The 21,081-nt window shown below is 47.6% G+C and overlaps 2 protein-coding genes across 2 annotated transcripts; both read left to right on the forward strand.

Annotated features, from left to right (window-relative positions):
* The first annotated feature begins 315 nt into the window (after positions 1 to 315).
* On the forward strand, positions 316 to 5,312 carry LOC112889201 (proline-rich protein 2). The gene is made up of 3 exons (XM_025955707.1): positions 316 to 941; positions 4,010 to 4,298; positions 4,384 to 5,312. The coding sequence occupies exons 1-3, from the start codon at positions 461 to 463 to the stop codon at positions 5,063 to 5,065; spliced, it is 1,452 nt and encodes a 483-aa protein (XP_025811492.1). The 5' UTR covers positions 316 to 460; the 3' UTR covers positions 5,066 to 5,312.
* A 2,544-nt stretch (positions 5,313 to 7,856) lies between these two features.
* On the forward strand, positions 7,857 to 16,765 carry LOC112889398. Its single transcript, XM_025956004.1, has 4 exons — positions 7,857 to 8,099; positions 15,241 to 15,316; positions 16,245 to 16,341; positions 16,467 to 16,765. The coding sequence occupies exons 1-4, from the start codon at positions 7,974 to 7,976 to the stop codon at positions 16,552 to 16,554; spliced, it is 387 nt and encodes a 128-aa protein (XP_025811789.1). The 5' UTR covers positions 7,857 to 7,973; the 3' UTR covers positions 16,555 to 16,765.
* Positions 16,766 to 21,081: the final 4,316 nt, after the last annotated feature.

Below are 21,081 nucleotides of genomic sequence, written 5' to 3' on the forward strand. Positions count from 1 at the left end.
TTGGATCAGATCCTGCCATGTATGAGGTGAGGAGGGGCACGATTGGAAATACGGAAATACTCTCCAGTGACAGTAGGCCACACACCCCTGAAACGTATCCCGTGGCGTCCATCAAAGTCGAGTAAAAGTTCCGTGGCGTTTTTCTAAGGCCCAAAAGTTCCGTGGCGTTTTTCAAAATGCGAAAAACTTCCGTAGCATCTATCCAATTTATCCAAAATAAATCGATATAATTTCGACTCTGCCGGTGGCAGTGGGGCACAGCCGCACAGAGGGCACAACCACACGACCTTCAAAGCTACGTCTCGACATCCGAAACCGAGGCTTGACTTGGTCCGACGTGGTTTGGTCAAGTCGCAACGCGCAATCCCTCCTCCCTCGCCTCCATCTCGTCATCTCCCCAACCCTCCAAACCCTAGAGACGCGCCGCCGCCGCCGCCGCACCACCGACACCCGGAGCGAGATGAGGCCGCGCGGCAGGGGCGACGACGTCGACGACGACGATGATGAGGACGAGTACGAGGACATCACGCCGCCGCGGAGTACGCCGGAGCCCGAGCCCGAGGCCGACCCCGCCCCCGCCCCCGCGCCCTCTCCCGCCCCTGCGCCGCCGCAGCCCGCGCGGGCCCCGCTCAGCAGCCTCGTTGTCAAGCCGCTCTCGCCGCAGGAGAACGGCGGCGGGTCGTCCCCACCCTCTCCCGCCGCCCGCGCGGCCCGCTCGCCCTCGCCCGGGGGCGGCGGCAGCTACCGCGCCCGCGGGGCCTCGCCCCCGCGGCACCGGCGGGAATTCTCGCCGCCGCGCCTCCGAGGCTGGGAGAGGCGCCGTTCGCCGCCGCCGCCGGAGAGGCGGCGTCCTGGGAGCCCCCCGCCCCAGCGCCGCCGCTTCAGCCCCCCGCCCCGGTTCCAGCCTCCGCGGCACCCGCGCTTCCACAACGAGCAGCCAGGTCTGTTGGAAACCCTTGAATCTTCCTGTTTTCTTCTAATGTTCTTTATATAAATCATGCGAAGTGCGAACCTATCTAGTCGATCTATATGTTCTTTGGATCGCGCGTGGATGGTATGGATTTCCTTTGTACCGTGTTGCTGGATTCGCACGCCAGTGTTTCCTTTATTTTGTTGCTTAGACGATTTTGATTAATGTAGGCGCTCTGCGTGATGTTGGTGATTACCTTGAGTTGGGGGGGGGGGGTATTTGCACGGTGATATTTGTGGACGAATTATTAGGCTATACAAATATTTATTGCTACCTACTTATGCCATGGCATTTTCAGTAGCAGCACCTTTCATTTGTATAAGGCTTCTGCATTATGTTAAGATTTGATTGAATGAAAGTTGTGCAATGGTGGTGGGGAGGTTTAAAGTTACATAACTGCTCAAATATACGTTTTTTGTCCAGAGATGATTTTTGTTCTGGTACCTGTACTGTCATTTTGATTGCTTACAATGCACATTACTTGCTCTTTTTGTTCATGTGTTGAACATATTGGAAATTTTGATTGCAAAGTTTACAATACACAATACTTGCTATTACCTCTCTTCATGTGTTGAACATATTGAAAATCAAGTGACATAAAAAATTCTTTCTATCTATAGGAAAGTACTAATATGAACTTATATTTGATAAATCCAAATGCTTTTGTGTGCATTAGTAGTTGAAAGTTGGAAAGATTGGCTGCATGCATGATAGGACCATAAGCAAAAAATGACATAGATGATAGTAGTTTCACTGAGCAATTTATACATTTGAGGTTGTTATTGCAAGTGAGCATGTATCAAGTGCCATCTGAGTAAATTTTTAATAAATTTCTTGCCTGCATGATACTTCTACAATTTGCGATGCCTGCTAGAGTTAATAGGAAATTACCATGATGGCTGGGTAAATTTTTCACATTAAGGATGTCAAGCTTTGTTTCTACCACTGTTGCATGATATGTTGTTATCCTTATTTTATCTGTGATTCCTAGGTGCTGATGTGTTGTGCAATGTGCATGGCTCAAGCACTGAACCCTTGTTTTACTTCTTTTCTATTCTGTTTGATTTTATCAATTTAGAACTGTATTCTTTTAATAGTTGACTAAACAAATTGATTATTACCTTCAAATTCTAGTATGCAAGATCTGGTGTTTGAGGAAGTGTGGAGTACAGTTAAGACCTTACTAATAGTGTGTTATCATTATGATCATTTCACTGGTTATTCAAAATTTGTATTATGAATTACTACTAGTTCAGTTCATCCTTATTTTTTCGAGTTCCTTCATTCACCAAGTGAGATGCCTTGTGGTACCATTGGTTTCATCATGTTTCACATTATTCCTTCTGAGTTCGAGCAGTATCTTGTCAGCTATAACTGCCAAATAGTTATTTCATATAAGGCAATAATATGTCATTATTAAAGAACCATAATCTAGGAAAATGTTGCACACAGCGTGAGTGTCTGAAACCACCTCATATGCTTGAGAAATTGTAAATATCTTCTAATATTTTGCTGGCTTGGATGTCCAGTGTAATGACCAAGCACTGCAAGCTCCAGTAAATATCAAATGAAGTATACAGTTTGCTGTTCTACTGGAACATTTTCCAGCTTGACTATACCAGATGCCTTTCCTTTTTCAAGATGGGACATTATTGTTGATGCTTAGTTCTGCCTGATGGTTTGTTTTAGTTGCTGGCATAGTAATGTGGAACTATTCTGCCTTGCTGACACAAATATTGTGAAGGCAGTCACATTTTCATGTGCAGTATGGTGGACTCTGAAAAAGTTTGAAGTGTTGAGATAACAAGGAATGAAGGGATTAGCTGGACATGTGGTTGTAGTAACACAGCCTGCGCATGCTAGTGTTAGGTACTGCCTAAGAGCTATGATGTTTGGAATTAGCTTTGAACATGGATACCTAGAAACTTTGAGAACATAGTCAGCTGGTCCTTACCATCATCAATATTTGAACCTTCAAGCTGTTGAGATCATGGCAAAGAAATTCAGGAAGCCACAGTTCAAGTGCTTGTTTAGGGGTTTATCAAAGATTTAAAAAGCCTGAGTTTGATGGCATTAATTTGGAACTTGGATATAGTTTCTTATAATATGAATCCAAAACTGACAAAAACGCCCTTTGAGTTTTTGGTATTTTGTGTCCTCCACACAATGAGCCAAGTCATTGGGTACATGTTAGACATAGGATTGCCACTTTGCTTGCCAATCTTTCGGACAAGTTAGAGCCTTAAGAGGTTGGAATTATGTTGGGATAAGAAAGTAACTGGCTGCTGCAGAGACCTTTTTTGCAAGAGAATTGTCGGGTATGCTCACATCTTCGTGACTGAAGCCTCAAGGAATGTTCATATAGCATCAATATTGGAGCTGTCTCAGTTATAAGTTGAAGTTCCTTTTATGGTTGAGAAACAGAAACAACAAAGTTACTGGTAAGGAATATTGGTAGCATTCACAGCGACATAGGATGCCTGCTGGTTGACCTCTTCCTGTTGAAATTGGAACTCTTCTACAGGTCAATGGGCAGCTTTGTGATGCTTGATAGTTGCAGAATCTTTTGCAATCATGTGGAATGAGAAGCATTTGGTCATTGCACCTACATGCTTGATTCTAATATTTAAGATAGCATCAACAAACTGCTGCAGTGGTCTATGTGTCACATAGTTATTGCCTTGACAGATGTTTGAGAGGTACTTGCATGGAATAATGGTATCTTATTGGCTAATAAAGGAACTAAGATTTTCTTAGCAACATGCAACTCCACTCTTTGGACATGTAGCTATTAACTACATTTTGAAGCACCGGAAGGCTGCTAGTTTCATTTACAGTTGACCTGCAGTTGCAATGGTATTTCCTTCTCAGAAATGTGGGCCTTTGTTATGACTGCTTTCGACATTTGGCTTTTCTGAAAGTAGTTCTCATGAAGTGGTTGCCTATTTCAGTTCCATGTGGCTAGTGTAAGCATTCCTTACTGAATGTTAATTACTTGTCCTTTAGTGCTTATTGGAATTCTTTATACTTCCTTTTCAGGATATGGAATGCACAGAGGCCCTTCACCACCACGCCCACGCAGACCAGAAGCTAGCAAATTTGATGATGCTGTTGGTCCACGTTACACCCATGGTTATCAAGGGGGTGGTAGAGGAAGTGCGAGGTTCCGAGAGGGTTCTCCGCCATACGGAAGAGGAGGCAGATCTTACGGGAGAGGCTTTGGTGCTCCTCCTGGAAAAGATTTCATTAATATTGATGGAGAATATGTTCACAGGAATGATCCAAATTTGTCACCAAGAGAAGGTGATTGGATATGCCAGAATCCAAAGTAAGTTGGCCTGTTACCATGATAGTATGCATTCTTAGTTACTTTATCTTGATTTTCTAATTTTTCTTCTTGCTTTTCGTGTCAGTTGTGGAAATCTCAATTTTGCTCGGCGCACTCACTGTAACAACTGCAACAAGTTCCGCTATTCAGCACGTGAAGCATATGAACCTAGGCGCAGCCCTCCAAGGGGTTACCCTAGTCCTCCACGAGGGCCTCCAAGGATGGTTGGTCCACCTGGTGATCGAGCCCCCCCAAGAGAGATGTCCAGGTACAGATCACCACCTCAAGGCTGGGGTGTGGGTGATCCTAGGGGATATGCAGCTCGATCCCCTCCGGAACGCCCAGTACGGTTCACAGATCCATCACCTAAGGAAAGAATGGGCTTCCGTGGTGAGCGTGACCTGAGGGACCGTGCAAAGTTTGAGTGGTCTGACACTGATGACTACGGCCGGAGGGAGCGCCCGCACGATGATTATCTTGACAGAAGTAGGCGTCGCTCAGGGTCTCCTCGGGCTAACTGGGGGAATGATCTGCGTGACAGAAGCCGCACCCCTCCACGGAACAGGCTGATGAAGAGTTCCTTCACTGGCAGGGGTCGACCAGAAGACTATGCTGGTGATCCATATGCAAGCCGAGGGAGACCCAACAGTATGGAGGCTGGCCGGGGGCGTGGGCATGGTTACAGACCAGGAGGTGGTCCATACCCCAGTGAGGGTAGAGGTGACCGACGCCCTGCTCCGCGTGGTAGGAATGAAGATAACTACTAGATCATCAAGACAAAGCAGTTGGGCGATGCATTTGGGCTTTAGTTGGTCCGGAGAGGAAAACCTAGTCAAGCTGGTGGTTGAGAATGTCTGCAGCCTGTAATATTAAAGATTCTGTAATGTGTCCTGAACCGTGGTAACTGTTGCTCGATGCTGTGAGGTTACAATTGACTTCTGTGACTAGACGCATGTTGAGCTACTTCCTACTTGGGCTGCTTAGTGATGGCAATTGATTATTTGATTCTCCTTTGCTGGGTTGGCACGTATCTTGGAAGCTTGTAAGGTTGATGAGCACAATTGCATCTTGGTAATCTGCTTGTTGCTAGCTTGGTCAGTTTACTCTTGAGGGCAGGATTGTTCACTGAATGATCAGGGATGCAGAAGCATATGAAGTTAATGCTTCTTGTGCCTGTGCATCCGACAAATCTTGCCAGAGGCATACAACTTGTTTTGTTTAACGAGTCAACGGAAGATTCCTTCTGGTAGTAGCTGAGGGGTTCATGTGGTGGCTAAGCCATTACCCCTCTTTTGACAATGAAGCAAGCTTCAGCTCCGGACTGATAAATTAGCATTGCTGCTCCACATGATGCTTGTTCTTGGCCATGAGTGAACTAGCTTTTCCGATAAGAAGTGCTCCATCTAATTCAAATTTATGTCGTCAAGGATGTCAACATGGTCTTGAAATTTTGATCAATAATTTATGTAAGAATATGAGTTTCCGATGACGATAGTTAAATACATTGAAAGTAATTTTCTGGGTGAATTGTGACATTAATCTTATATTGTCAATCTTTTCAAATAAATTATATCTATATACTATAAAAATTAAAATCAATGATTGATTGACATACGTAGAAAGAAAGAGGAAAATTGATTGGAGTCCAAAAATGCTTGATTGGCGTCAACGTAAAGAATGTGGAAACTTGATTGGAGGGTGCTTAAGGAGATGTTAGGTACGATGGATGGACTAGTGAAAAAAGATTTAGCTTTTCAATAGAAACATCAAAATCATATGTCCCCGCCCATCATGTGCTGATATCTTTTCATATGCGCCGTGATTTGTTTTCTTTCATGTGATTTGTTTTCTCTCCATGTACATCATGATAATAAAGGAAATAATGACAATCAGTGATCATTTTGAGTAGTCCTATTTTTTCTTTGCACCGGCTCTAACCGCGTGTACAATCCTTCTACTTTCCATTTATTTTATTTATTTGTCAATGCAACGGTACACTTTCCATTATCAGTTATAAATAGCGTGGATTGATACCTACCCGAATTACTTTTAGATGCATGCCATATGCACCAAAGATTTTCAAAATCAATGGGCTGAAATAAGGGATTAGATTAGTGATCTATGAAATTAAGGATTGATATCTGCCTGGATTAGTTTCTTTGTTTTGTAGATGTATGTCATATGCACCAAAAATTTCTAAAAGTTAGTGGGTTGAAATCAAGGATTGAGTTACTGATTTGTGCCATCAATGATTGATACTGCTCAGATTACTTTCCTTGTTTTATAGATATATGCCATATGTACCTATTGTTTCAAAAAAAATGTGCACTGAAATTAAGGAATGGATCGACAATTTATACAATCAATTCCTTCTACAATTAGTTCTTTAACATTATTGAGCCTATATACTTGTTCCGGCATCTCTCCATCTCGGCGACATGCATCCATAGGTATTAGGAGAGCCTGCCTCCGAAACCAATCTAGACACAGGTACTAGCTATGTATGCATTTGTAAAATCGTTTTTAGTTGAATTGTTTTACATGTGGTATCAGTTATCATCTATGATAATTTAGTTTGTCTAGTTTTTTTAATTAAAAAAGTTATGTGCTGGCCATCAAGAACCTCCTAATGAAAAATTGATGGCGCAAAGAGTTGTTCTATCGATTAATTAATTGATTTGTTCTGCAATATACTTTCACTTACATGTTTTCTTTTCATTCGTTGCATTTACAATGATTAATGATGCTCAATTGTTTGTTCAATTGTAAAAATGATCATGCAAGAGACTGGGTATCAACTGGTCAATTGATTTGTATGATATCCTTTCAATTGTATTTTTTTCATTTGTTGTTGTATTTACCATGACATATATTCAAGTGTTGTTTGTGGGGTTTTGTGATACTGTATGTATCATATCATCAAATGATTTTTTATTTTTTTCTTAATTCTAAATTTGAGAATAATGATTCACTCACAAATATTGTTCAGAAACGATTGATTCAAATATTATCTGGTACAATTAAATATAAAACTTCTACTTAATCGGTGAAATGTATGAAGAGGCGTAAGAAAAGTTTTCTTGTTATTAACTTAAAACGTTCAATATTTATTAATTTACTATAAATATATACTTTTTCCTTATTATATTTTTAAAACATGTGCACGTGGCATGTACATCTTAACTAGTTAACAGTTAAAGTTTAAAGGAATCTTAAAATGGCATATACTTTTGAACCAGATGGAGTAGAATGACATATACACTGTACCTCTTGGCATAGAGTTTGATCACTCACCTAGGTTCCTGAACTATTAATTTGTAGAGTTAAGTCTCTAAACATGTTACTATATAAGTAATTAGTATATGCTTGCTTACGAATAAAAATAAGGACCCGTCGAGTATTTTACTCTTATTAGAAGGGGAAAGAGAAATGTTGGCAGATCCGTTTAAAAAAAATGAAATGTTGGCAGATTGTAATGTTGCAACTTGCAAGCAACTACAGCGTTGCAAATCGCCATTTTGCCAGGTGTCTATTTGCAAACAGAACTGTATCGTCTCTCTTCTGAATCTGATCTTCTTATCGCTGAGAATTGGCCTGCTCCCCGCTCTCGCTGGCCGTCGGTCTCTCCTCCCTCTCACTCTCCCGCTTCCTCCTCGTACGCCGCCGCTGCTCTCCATGGCTGCTACGGCGAGCCTCGCAGCCACTGCTCCTTGCCCTCCAGCCCTCAAAGCATCGCCTCCTGCGCTTATCTCGCTCCGGCCCGTCTCCCGCCGTTGCAAGTCCCTGGCCGTCAAGACCAAGGTAAGTAACCTCCTTGCCATTCTCGCCTCCCGGGAAGATGTTCATTGTTCACTTCTTCTGCTCTTGGCGTTCTGGGTTATTGATGCTAACATTTCTAGAAATTGTGATGCAAGAGAGAACTGGAACGAGAAATTCTTCCTCCTTTTCTTTTGGCCGTATGTGCTCCTGAGTTGTTTGCTCGTTCCTTCATAGTTAGCATAAGACGTACGGAGAGAATTGGGGGCAGCTTGCTGTATTCGTTCAGTTTTGTTTCCAAATATGCAGTGCTCGAGTACGAGACGCTGAATTATGTGGTTCTTCACTAGAATTCGGTTGGTGCCCTTATGTTGTGATGAAGTACAATAGCACGACTAATTGCTACATTTATATACTGGAAGCTTACACAGAATTGGAATATGGTGCAAAGATGCTAAAAATGTTGGGGTTTTAACCCTTGTGTAGGCAGGATCTAATCAAATCCTCTAGTAGTCCTAGGTAGCTGCACTGCTTGCATGCAGCTTATGCACCAAGGCTACTTTTGCTTGGAACTTGCGCCTTGCGCCGGGCTTTATACCCAGCGCCTCCTTTACTGTATCTTGTTCCCTTAGTACCTCTATTTAAATGAAAGCACAGGGCAGGTACCGGCATCCAATCGGAACCCTAGAGCAGTAAATCTCAAAGGTGTGAGTGTGTTTATCTTCTCCTAGAGCAGGCAAACCCCACCTGAGAAACCACTCGGTAGGTGGTAGGTTTCCAACAATTGGTATCAAAGCCTAGGTTCAGTATCCGTTGGATCAATGTCTCCATCCACAAAGCCCGTTGTGTCTAGGCATAGCTCGAGGGAGAGCAAGAAGCCGGTCTAGGGCCAAGAGGGTCTCCACGGGAAGGAGGATCTGACGCCCAAGGACCAGCAGCCAAAAGACTCAAGGCGGCAGGTGAAGAAGGAGAAGAAGCCGGTCGGTGAGAAAGATGAGGGGGGTCATCGTCGAGTGACTCTGTAACCCCGCATCACCACCGGGGGCGTCCCTCCCCTTCCCCGCATGGGCGGCACTACCGGGATGGGGACTGGCCAGCCGTTCAGAGGGTGGTGAAGGAGTCGGGTGGCGCAAAGTACCCGACGCTGACGAGATCCAACTACACCCACTGGAGCCTAGTCACGAAAGTAATGCTCCAAGCCCGCAACCTTTGGGACGCCATCGAGTATGGCGACTGCGACCTCCAGGAGGACTGCATGGCCAGAGAGGTCCTTATCCTCTCAGTGCCGCCAGAGATGGTGCTGCGGGTGGCCAAGAAGCAGTCGGCTGCATATGCTTGGGACGCCATCAAGACGATGTGTGTTGGCAATGATAAGGTCCAGAAGGGCAAGGCCCAACAGCTGCGGAGGGAGTTTGGAACCATGACCTGTCGCAGTGGCGAGAAGGTGGATGACTTCGCTTTGCGTCTGTCCAACCTCGTCATCAATCTGGAGGAACTGGGTGAGGAGATGGAGGAGCAGCGAGTAGTCGAGAAGCTCCTTCGGTCGGTGCCACCTCGGTTCGACCACCTGGTGACGTCAATCGAGATGTTGCTGGACATCTCCTCCCTCTCTCTAAAGGAGGTGACCGGGCGTTTGAAGGCGTAGGAGGACCGCATGGATCACGCCGACTCATCTCGCGACTCGGGCAAACTGCTGTATGCAGATGCGCTGCGTCGGCGAGATTGCGAGTCGGGCGAGGGCTCGTCCAGGACTGAAGGCAGCAGGAGCCAGCGGCGGCGCCCGCCGGCTCCAAAGAAGAAAGCAGTTGAAGGCGGTGAGGCGAGAAAGCCATCGCGCGACGACACCTGCCACAACTGTGGCCATGCTGGCCACTGGGCACGTAAGTGCAAGCAGCCCAAGAAGGTGCAAGTGCACCTGGCCCAAGCGGAAGAAGAGGCGTGCCTCTTTATGGCACAGGTCAGTGTGGAAAACCACTCGGAGGAGCAGCAAACCGAGTTGTTTTCTATGCAGGAGACCAAGGAAGTAGTCGGGAAGGTCAACAAGGCAGCTGTTGAGTACTCGGGCGACCACGGAGTCGACTGCGAGTCTACTCCCCTGCCTGCGACGACGGCTGCTACGACTACCTGCATCGAAGAGCCTCGGGCTCAAGCCTACCTTGGAAAGGGTGGGGAAGATGAGGTGATGGAAGGGTGGTACCTGGACACAGGGGCCATCAACCATATGACAGGGCGCAACGACGTCTTCTCCCACCTCGATCGGGCCATGCGGGACTTGGTCAAGTTCGGTGATGGGTCAGTCGTGGCCATCCATGGCTGTGGCACCGTCATCTTCTCCGGGAGGAACGGGGAGCACAAGGCCCTGGACGGGGTCTACTACATCCCAAAGCCGTGCAACTCCATCATCTCAGTTGGGCAACTCGACGAGAGCAGTTCCAAGATCCACATTAAAGATGGAGTCTTGCAGATTCATGATCGCGAGAGCCGACTACTCGCAAGGGTTCCCTGCAGCGGGAATAGGCTATACGTGCTGCAACTGGAGGTTGCAAGACCGTTCTGTCTCACTGTGCGCCATGGTGATGATGCCTAGAGGTGGCACGACCGGTTCAGGCACGTCAACTTCGGCGCTCTCCAGTGGATGGGGCGGAGGAGCATGGTGCGCAGGCTGCCGCAACTGGCTCACATTGAGTAGCTGTGTGACGTCTGCGTCACCACCAAGCACGGATGCACCCCCTTCCCTAAGCAGGCGAAGTACAGGGCAGACAAGCCACTCGAGCTAGTACACGGCGACTTGTGCGGTCCCATCACGCCGGCAACTCCGAGAGGCCGGCGCTACATCCTGATACTGGTGGATGATGCCACAAGGTATATGTGGACTACTTTCCTCGTAGACAAGAGCGGTGTGCCGGAGTCCATTAAGAAGATCCAGGCGGCTGCAGAGAACAAGTGCGGGAGGAAGCTGAAGGTGTTCCGCATCGACAACGGCGGCGAGTTCACGTTGGCGTCCTTCATCGAGTACTTTGCTGGCCAGGGTGTGGAGCGGCACCACTCGATGCCTCACATGCCGTAGCAGAATGGCGTGGTGGAGCGGCGCAACCAGTCGGTGGTGGCAATGGCGCGTGCCCTGCTAAAGCAGAGGGGCATGCCGGCCATCTACTGGGCAGAGGCGGTGAGCACGGCTGTGTTCCTCCTCAACCGCTCAACCACCTAGGCCCTCTCCGACAAGACACCATATGAGGCATGGCATGGAAGCAAGTCGGCGGTCCAGTTCCTACGCACCTTCGGGTGCTTGGCATACATAAAAGAACTCGGGCATCACGGCAAGCTTGAAGACCGGTCGACCCCAGGCATCTTGGCTACGAGGAAGGAGTCAAGGCCTACCGGGTGTTGGACCCGGTAACACAGCGTGTGCGCACATCGCGCGACGTAGTGTTTGATGAAGACCACGACTGGAACTTGTCACAGGAGGAAGCTGGTGATGTCAGGCACAACTCCGACTTCATCGTCGAGTACCAGGTAGAAGCTATGGTGGCTATAGAGGAGTCAGCTACCCCATCGAGTGCTTCTCCGACTTCCCCTGGTATGTCCTCGAGTACTACAGACTCTATATCGAGTACTTCTGGGGGAGAGGTGACTCCCCCGACTGCTGCCCCGATTCCCAGCACTCTCGCGGATACGACTCCGAGTGCCCGTGAGGGCAGTCCGAGTAGTCATGTGGCCCATCCAAGTGCTCAGGCGGATACCCCAAGTACTCGTGAAGCCACTCCGAGTGCACGTGCAGGTACTCCAAGCACTCGAGAGGCCGCACCACATACTCGGGCGGGTACTCCAAGTACTCGAGGGGCTGCTCCAAGTGCTGATCCACTCGCGAGCGCTGCACCAAGTTCTTCGTTGACTTACGACAGCCACGACTCGTGCCTCGACAATGACCACGACGATGCCCCATTGCGCTATCGCACAATGGAAGACTTGCTCAGTGAGCCGCACCCAAGCCTTGAGCAAGTGGAACTCGAGGAGGCGGAGTTGATGCTCACCAGCACGGGAGAGCCATGCTCCTTTACTGAGGTGGAGCGGGAGGAAGCCTGGAGGGTAGCAATGCGCGATGAAATCGACTCGGTTGAGCGCAATAAGACTTGGAAATTGGTTAAACTCCCAGCTGGGCACCAGGCCATTGGGCTAAAATGGGTGTTCAAGCTGAAGCATGACGAGGCGGGCAAAGTCATTAAGCACAAGGCGCGACTGGTGGCATGCGGCTTTGTTCAGCAAGCCGGCGTTGACTTTGATGAAGCATACACGCCTGTGGCTCGCATGGAGTCGGTGCGAGTGCTTTTGGCTCTTGCAGCCCAGGAGGGCTGGACTGTCCACCACATGGACGTCAAATCAGCCTTCCTAAATGGAGATCTGAAGAAGGAGGTCTACGTCAAGCAGCCCCCCGGGTTCGTCGTCCCAGGGGAGGAAGGGAAGGTGCTGCGATTGCGTAAGGCCCTCTACGGCTTATGACAGGCGCCGCGGGCCTGGAACGCGAAGCTCAACTCAACGCTCAAGGCACTCGACTTCAAGCAGAGCGCGCATGAGCATGCCATCTACAGGCGGAGTGGTGGCAAGCACGGGGAGCCACTACTAGTCGGGGTCTACGTCGACGACTTGGTGATCACCGGATCATCTGAACAGGCCATCGACAAGTTCAAGAAGGAGATGAAGGGCCAGTTTCAGATGAGTGATCTCGGGCTTCTCTCTTTCTACCTTGGCATAGAAGTGCATCAAGAGGGCGGGCACATCACTGTGAGCCAAGCACAGTACGCCGCCCAAGTCGTGAAGATTGGCGGGATGGAGGGTTGCCACTCTGCCCAGACGCCCATGGAGGAAAGGCTGCAACTGAACCGCCATAGCACCGCTCCGGAAGTCGACTCCACCGAGTACCGGCGACTAGTCGGAAGCCTACGGTATCTCCTCCACACGCGACTAGATCTGGCCTTTGCGGTTGGATTTGCGAGTCGTTTTATGGAGAGACCGACTGAAGAGCACATGAAGGCGGAAGCGCATCCTCCGCTACATCAATGGCACGCTCGACTACCGCCTATGCTACGAGAAGTTGACCGAAACAACTCGGTTGACTGGCTACAGCGACAGCGACTATGCTGGCGACGTCGACAACCGCAAGAGCACCAGTGACAGCCTCTTCTACCTTAGGAAGTGCCCGGTGAGTTGGCAATCACTCAAGCAACAAGTGGTGGCTCTGTCATCATGCGAGGCAGAGTACGTTGCAGCTATTGCAGTAGCAACCCAAGTAGTCTGGCTCGCGCGACTACTCGGTGAACTCATTGGAAGGAAGGTCGAGTGCATGGAACTCATGATGGACAGCAAGTCGGCACTGGCACTGAGCAAGAATCCCTTCTTTCACGAGCAGAGCAAGCACATCGAGTTGAGGTACCACTTCATTCGCGACTGCATTGAGAAATGACTCATCGACGTCGACTACATCAACACCAAGGACCAGCTCGCTGACATCCTGACGAAGGCACTCGGGCGAGTGAAGTTTCAGGAGCTGCGATCCAGGATCAGGATGGTCCAAGTACCCTCAAGCAAGGCACACAAGGCTTAGGAGGAGAATTATTGGGGTTTTAACCCTTGTGTAGGCAGGATCTAGATCAAATCCTCTAGTCCTAGGTAGCCGCACGCTTCATTTACTGCTTGCATGCAGCCCATGCACCAAGGCTACTTTTGCTTGGAACTTGCGCCGGGCCTTGTACCCAGTACCTCCTTTACTGTATCTTGTCCCATTGGGACCTCTATTTAAATGAAAGCACACAGCAGGTACCGGCATCCAGTCGGAACCCTAGAGCAGTAAACCTCAAAGGTGTTAGTGTGTTTATCTTCTCCTAAGCAGGCAAACCCCACGGTTGTGCCTGAGAAACCACTCGGTAGGTGGTAGGTTTCCAACAAAAAACTGAAATAGTAAAACCACAACCCTCTCTAGTAAAAGAAAAGGTCTCCTCGTGAGGTGTGCACAATATAATTTGTCCATCCTATAATTAATGGGATTTATATGCTAGCAAGATTATATATAATTTTAATGAGATTTATCAATAAAGTAGATTAAAAGCAATGGTTTAAATTGCGGTTTGAAAGTTTCTGGTGTCCGAACATCATTTTTTCTGACTAGAAATGTACTGGCATCATGTCTTGTAAAGTTGCCCTGACCCCTGAGGATCCTGAAAGCCCATGATGATCAAACTTTCAAGCAACTAGTAATTTGAATTATATGTGATAGAGATAATCCCTTCTAGATGTATAAGTTTCTTTAGTTTAATTGTACAGGCTACATAATCAATCCAGGAAACTTACGTTCCCTGTATGTTGAGCCAAATGGATAGGTAATGTTTAATGAGAAACAGTGCTTAAACGAATGAGATAAACATAGGCCATCTATGTTTACGATATTTCTTCTCTGTTACATGAGACAAGAAATCTGGATTAGTTATCTTTTAAAGTTTAGTTTCCTACTCTCCTAGAATATGAGAAGTAGAGAACTGTTTCTATGGCGTGACGTAAAACTCAAGGGGGCGAATGGGCAGGGGCGGAGCCGTGTATTGATTGATGTCAGCTGACATCAATGATATTGTGCAAAACAAATGAGCAATCACTGTTTTGCACTGCTCATATGTGGAGCTGACAACGTTGTGATAGAGAGCTGACCTCGATGGCTTCATCTGCTGGCTCCGCCCCTGCGAATGGGTCTCTAGCTAACTTGGTTCCTCAGGTCCCGAGTTCGACTCCCTGTGGGAGCAAATTTCAGCCTGGAGTTTAAAAAATCCTCTTGACTGCCACCACGCCAAAGCATAAAGGAAGGTCCCGGCCCGCACTCACTCGGGTAATGGCGCCCCTATGTAAGGGTGGGGCAGGGGTTCGGGGGTTTTCTTGGCCTGCGTGAGATGTCTTCTCTTATTCAATGCTCAGGGGTTTCTTTCCCCCACAGGCCGAGTTTTTTAAAACTCAAGGGGCTGGGTGCACATGCACTCCAATGTGTGGTGGATGTTGTAAACAAACTAGTTATTCTTCTTCTTAATGCAATGACATGTTCAAGAAAAAAAAGTAGAGACCTGTTTGGGGTAGGAAGTTCTTTTGTAGATAGTACTTTATCCTTTTTTACTGTTTTTTCCCTCAAGTTTCAAAGTTTTCATCTAAACAGGCCACAGAAAATGACCAGTCTGCTAAAAAGCCTCAGAAGGTAAACAGCATTCTTTGCCAGGACTGCGAAGGAAATGGTGAGAAGTTCTTATCTTACTAAGGAAAGCTTTTTTTTTCTAATTGCAATTAAATGTTTTCGAGTTATGTAGGGATACAGTATGCAATACCTAAAGGTCATGTACCTCCTTACTTGAATAATTTCGAGCTCCTTACTTTGAAAAATTCAATATAAAGGAAGTAAAACTGGATAAAACTAGCTACAAACTCCGCTGATGCTTTCCTCATTCAGTTTGGACTCTTTGAGTATTGGGTTTCTTGATACAACATCCATGTTTTACCTTCCCAGGGCAGTAAGATTCTGTCTGGTGTTAATCAAATGGTGATTATTTATTTGTTACTGGTGTAACACTTATACACCTTACTAGTGTAATTTTTTCACTATTTCACCATCTTGAATATGTGAATATCCTTTAGCACAAATATGCTCTAAACTCAATAACATACTAATCAGAGTCACTACATTACACCTGAGCAGTCTGTAATTGTATACCTTGTTTCTTCCTAATTTAAATATGTGATACTTCTTAATCTGTGAAGTTAGCATACTTCATACAGCTACCGTACCCTCCCGTACATGAGAAATTCAACTGTGAAAATAAATAATTTCTCTGGCATAATATTACCAAAGTGAGTAAATTCATCTTGCATAATATCTTAGCTGTTTGAAAGAAACTTCATTTTGCAAGCTTGAAAATAATAATTCAGAATCCCAAGTTATTGGTACATCCAAGTCTCCAGAAGTGGTTCAGACAGAAGGCCTTGTTCTTGACTCATAACTTTGTAAACACTGATTTTTAGGAGCACTGTTTGTTCATTTTTAAAGCATCATAGTTTTGTAGCGGATTAAGACTTGCTTTTAATGTGGACACTATGCATCCATTTCCAATAGCTCTTTCCAGCTCTGTATTATTTTTTATGTGTAAATGTTTATTTGCAAATTGACAGGAGCAATCGTGTGCACCCAATGTGAGGGAAGTGGGGTGAATTCTGCTGACCATTTTAATGGCCGATTTAAAGCTGGAGCTTTGTGCTGGCTTTGCAGGTATAACAGAAGTAGTTGTCTCACAAGGAATAGTCCACTAGAAATGTCTTTAACAAATCCGCCAATTATTTGTGATTCAACAGCTTGTTTGACCCAGCTGGTTGTACAAAACTTTTATCTTGCAGAGGAAAGCGTGAAATCCTATGTGGGAGCTGCAACGGTGCTGGTTTCTTGGGTGGATTTCTGAGCACATTTGATGAAACTGCGGAATAGGGTCGTTGTTTATGTTCTTCTTTCTATTTAAATTGTATTTGAAAAAATATAAGTAATGTTTTATTTGCGTTATTTTGAAACCCGTGGAGGCAATTTGTTCCTCATAAGAAGTTTTATAATTTGTATTTTCTATTGAACATCCCTTTAACACTTTTCATGGAAAAGAATGTATACATTAACATGTAGGCTTGGATCCACCTTGTCAACTCCATAAAGTATGTTCCAATTGTGCTAGTTATCTAGATATGTCTCATCAATTCTTTATACTTTGATGAGTTTTATCACATTTTATGAACATGGTACGATATAAATTTGCTTGAAGATGTGAAGTTACGTGGGTGGTCTCTTAGTTTTGCCTGAAGATGCTTCAGATCCTATGTCCAGAATGCCCTGCACTCGCTCTCCGTGAAAGGCCTATAATTCTTCATTTGGACTGATGCTTGCGCACATTACTTAGGCCTTCAATCGCCGTCAAAGCAAAGAATTTTGCACTGCTGTATTCCCAAAGGGCGTCTGAACTTCTTGTGAACGCACCATTTAAATCTGCAGATAGAAATGGCTCAAAGCTATCCAACAGGTTTCTGACGCACCAGCCATGGAAGATAGACGCAATACTGACTCCGTGAAGAGTCAAGCGAGTATACATTTAAACTGGGTGATGCATGTCATCTCTTCAACAGGATTATTGAAGGGGGTTCTATGGTCAGAAAGTTGTTCGTGGAATTTGAAAAAGTGAAATATCCATCATAACCTTGTGAAATGATGTTGGAAAGGCACTCACATGGCGAAATGATCTAGTTTTCGAGATTTTCAATATGCTATGAATGTGTGTTACGGTTGTTCATTTTGAGGAACCTGATATGCATGTTAACGCACCAAAATCTCTACCGTTGGATTTTTTTAGGTGGGGGAAGTTTTTTTTCTAATTAAAAAAAGTTCTGGGTTTAGCTACAAGATGATACATGCAGCTGGTGCATAACAAAAAGAAATGTGTTATTTAGTTTGCTATCAAATTTGCCACAATTTAGCCTATCCAAAATTTGGGCACCAAATTGGTGGCTTTAGACCTGGCCAACTTTGAACACCATTTGAATAGGTGGTCCGAAGAGAAGGTTAACAAGTCAAATTGTGGCACCTACAAATGGTGGTGGAAATTTTAAAGTAGCCTTAATTTAGTTTGGCTAGCTTGGAAATATGGCATCCCCATCGGTAGGAAATGTGTTTAAACTCATATAATTTAGTTTGGCTACCAGCGGTTCAAATCAGAAATCAGTCGGTTTAAACACATTTCCATGAAATATGGCAATTTCCAGAGCCAGGCCAGTAAAGAAACCATCTGTAGAAATGACATTTTTGCATGCATTCCTTAAGTCATGAAGTCATCTTGTTGTTGTTTTGATCTTGCGCTGCCCTTCTCGGTGGCTCGATGGCTAACAATCGAAGGCAAGGATTTAGACTGGTTCTGCGAATGCCCTACGTCCAATATGGGGTGGTTCGCTTCGTGTTTCTCACGTTCGAATGCTGGATGCTTACAATGGGGCGCTTGCAAGCGGTGCGTGTGTGTGGGATTGCGTATTGTTTTTCCGAGAGAGTGAGAGGGAAGGCCTAGCTCTAACTTATATCCTTGGTGGCTGGGCTACATTGCGTGAGATAGGGGTGTCTTCCCCAGGGTCAGCTGCCCTACATGTGTTCTGCCTGGGGCCCGCGTCCGATCGTGCTCCACCGCTTGCCGCAGTCATGTCCCGTCTGCGTGGCCTGCGGCGCTGCTGAACACGTGCTTGGTCATGCCCGCCATCCCCTTCGCTAGTCAGGAGGTCGGACGCATGGCTCTGGCGGCCGCCAGATTCGTGGTGGGGCCTGCTAGCTTGGCGGGCCTGCCTTCTCTTACACCTAACAATGGAGGGCGACCTGGTACGGCCCGTCACATCATGCTGATGGAGAGGGGGCGCGACCGGCGTAGATAGCCCGTTGGACCTGGGGCGCCCCACCGGTCATCCAGTCCATAGGCGGTGCCTCTACCCTGGCTGTCGGGGGAGGGGCGCGTGCACGTCTTGTCGAATCCCGCAGAGTTAATGCCTCTTTGCGCCTTCCCTAGAAAATCTTGTGCCCGGGCTTCCCATAGGGCTGGCTCGTCCTCCCCCCCCCCGCCCCCGCCTCGCGGCGTTGGGGGGGGTATTGGGAGGGCGCCACGTGGCCTGCGCTTTGCCGCTTCTAGGCTGTGGTGCTTTCTTCTGCTGATGGGCCTGCGCTGGTTGCGTCCCGCATTTTGCTGGGTTGGACCGCCTAATGGTGTCTGGCTAACCTCTGCTTAGGCCCCAAAGGGCCACGCTTTGGGGTACCTATGATCCATAACCTCGTCAGTAGCCCCCGAGCCTGCGCGGGTCTCGGAGAGCCGTGCGGGGGCTCCTCTACCCTGCTCAGATGTTGTCTTCCTGGGCCCATCACGCGCTGTGTTGTGAGCATTTCTGCCAAGTCCGCGCGAGCAGATCCAGTGGGTGTAGCCCCAGAGCCCCTACGGGAATCTTGTGGACTCGTGCAGGGGGTTAGCAGCAGGTGTCCTGCCCCGTATCCAGTGAGACGTGATGGGGGGTGACTCTCCTCGGTCAGACTAACGTGGGTGGGCGCGAGCGCACCCACTGGGTGTAGCCCCCGAGCCTCTAGGCGAGTCAGAGACTCGTGCAGAGGATGTCAGACCCGGGGCTACGGGGCTGTGTACATAACGTAGTTTAAACAGGATTAAGAGATAAAGCCTGTCTTATATCTTATTTATGTTATTTTCTACTCGTTTGAGTAGGAGATAAAGCTAGTCGGTACAGAAGGAAACTACTCGAGTTATACCCGGGTACGATTCCTTGGCTAGTATTGGCTAGGATTCATGTAACCCTGATCTCTCAGATATATAAGGGGGGCAGGGACCCATTCACAACATCAACACCCAAGGCAATACAAATCACCATACAGGATGTAGGGTATTACGCACCTCGCGGCCCGAACCTGTCTAAGTCTTGTGTTCCTTACACCTTCGAGTTCCTGATCTCGGCATCTCCTCACCTAAACTTACCACCTTGGGTATATCCCTCGGTGGGAAGTCAGTAAAACACCGATAGCTGGTGCGCCAGGTAGGGGAGCGCATCGAAGATCCACCGGCAAACTCGATGGCATCTTTCCAGTTCACCAGGTCAGTACCTTCTCAGGGTACAACATTTGTTTTTGGCTCGTGGGTCTGCACGCAGATGGTGCGGGCAGTTTCCGTCAATTCCTCGTCGACATGAAGCCGAAAACTCCCGCGGCGGGTTCTCATAGCGACCTCGACAAGTTCGTTGATAATCTCGATGATTTATCAATCCTTGGATCTGCTACGAGGATCGAGGAGGAGTCTGCTTCCAGCGCGACTTCATCCAGCGCTGCAACAACCTTCCTTAGGTTGGACTCATTCCAATCTGAGGACTCGTGTAGCCGATCACGACTCAGTCTACGCAATTTGGCCACTGATCTCCAGGAGGCCAACATCTCCGAGTCCCTCTCCACATTGGAGGAGGACGTGGACACTTTACTCCAACTCAGAAAGACCGAAGCCACCGCATGTCGAGGAGCTTCGGGTTGTTTTGGTGCCAACGGTTTGATGATCACCTCCACTCCGGAGGGGCGTTTCGTGCATTGGAAGGGCATGAAATTTTCTAATCTACTCGAGGCTGAAGACCAACTTGTGGCACACCTCAAGCCTTTGCCTTTTCAGGAGGGCAGGCCATTAGCCACCGTGGTGGAGGAGTCGACAGAGCTAGTGGAGGCGAGCTCTGATGAGCTCATCTCACGCCAGGTGCTAATGGCGAAAGAAGGCGAGGACGATGGAGACTTGCCCATTGTTGAATTTGATGCGGTATCCGAAGATGAGGCCACAGCCAACGCCGGTGATGAAAACGATGCCGATTGTGAGGCACGGAGGACCAGGAACAGAGCTCGCGCAGCCCGCCGAAGGAGGGTCAATGAGCGCATGTGATCCATGCATCGCGAGCATGACGTCGAATTCACTGCCGTAAGCGAGCGGGGCTTCAGGAGTCCGGTGGCCAACATCGCCAGGGTTCTGGCCATACTCGAGCGCAGTAACGATCCGAACGTGCGTTAAGCACTTCGTTACGTGCAGAGGGCTTGGATTCAGCTTGATCAACAAAACCCGGCGTCTACCCTCAGGGAGGAGCGCGTGGGCGAAAGCCGAAGTCAGGCTCACAGTCGAACGGCAGGCGGCCGTCCTCGACCTCAGCGCAGCAACAACGACAACGCTTGCGGGAGTCAGGCCCCTGGAGGGAGGCAGCAGCCACCTCCAGGGGGTAACCCGCGACAGGCTAATCATCGGCCTCTTCCAGAAGACCTACGCCAACGAATTAATGAAGGACGCGATGCGCGGTCCGTAATCTATTCCAAGTGCAAAGAGCGCGAAGTAGACAAGACAGAGGGCACTGACTGCAGCGACCGTTTTCCAGCTTTTTCTGCACGGTTTAGCAGTTACAAGTATCCTGAGGGCTTTAAGCC

Source organism: Panicum hallii, chromosome 4 (assembly GCF_002211085.1).
Source record: "Panicum hallii strain FIL2 chromosome 4, PHallii_v3.1, whole genome shotgun sequence".
In the NCBI taxonomy this organism is placed as follows: domain Eukaryota; kingdom Viridiplantae; phylum Streptophyta; class Magnoliopsida; order Poales; family Poaceae; genus Panicum; species Panicum hallii.

Excerpts from the sequence above, each read along its gene's own strand:
- LOC112889201 (XM_025955707.1), top strand. The coding sequence starts at position 461 with ATGAGGCCGCGCGGCAGGGGCGACGACGTCGACGACGACGATGATGAG. Across the intron at positions 942-4,009 it reads CTTCCACAACGAGCAGCCAG|GATATGGAATGCACAGAGGC; the intron begins GTCTGTTGGAAA and ends CTTCCTTTTCAG. Across the intron at positions 4,299-4,383 it reads TGGATATGCCAGAATCCAAA|TTGTGGAAATCTCAATTTTG; the intron begins GTAAGTTGGCCT and ends TTTTCGTGTCAG.
- LOC112889398 (XM_025956004.1), top strand. The coding sequence starts at position 7,974 with ATGGCTGCTACGGCGAGCCTCGCAGCCACTGCTCCTTGCCCTCCAGCC. Across the intron at positions 8,100-15,240 it reads CCCTGGCCGTCAAGACCAAG|GCCACAGAAAATGACCAGTC; the intron begins GTAAGTAACCTC and ends TCATCTAAACAG. Across the intron at positions 16,342-16,466 it reads GCTTTGTGCTGGCTTTGCAG|AGGAAAGCGTGAAATCCTAT; the intron begins GTATAACAGAAG and ends TTTATCTTGCAG.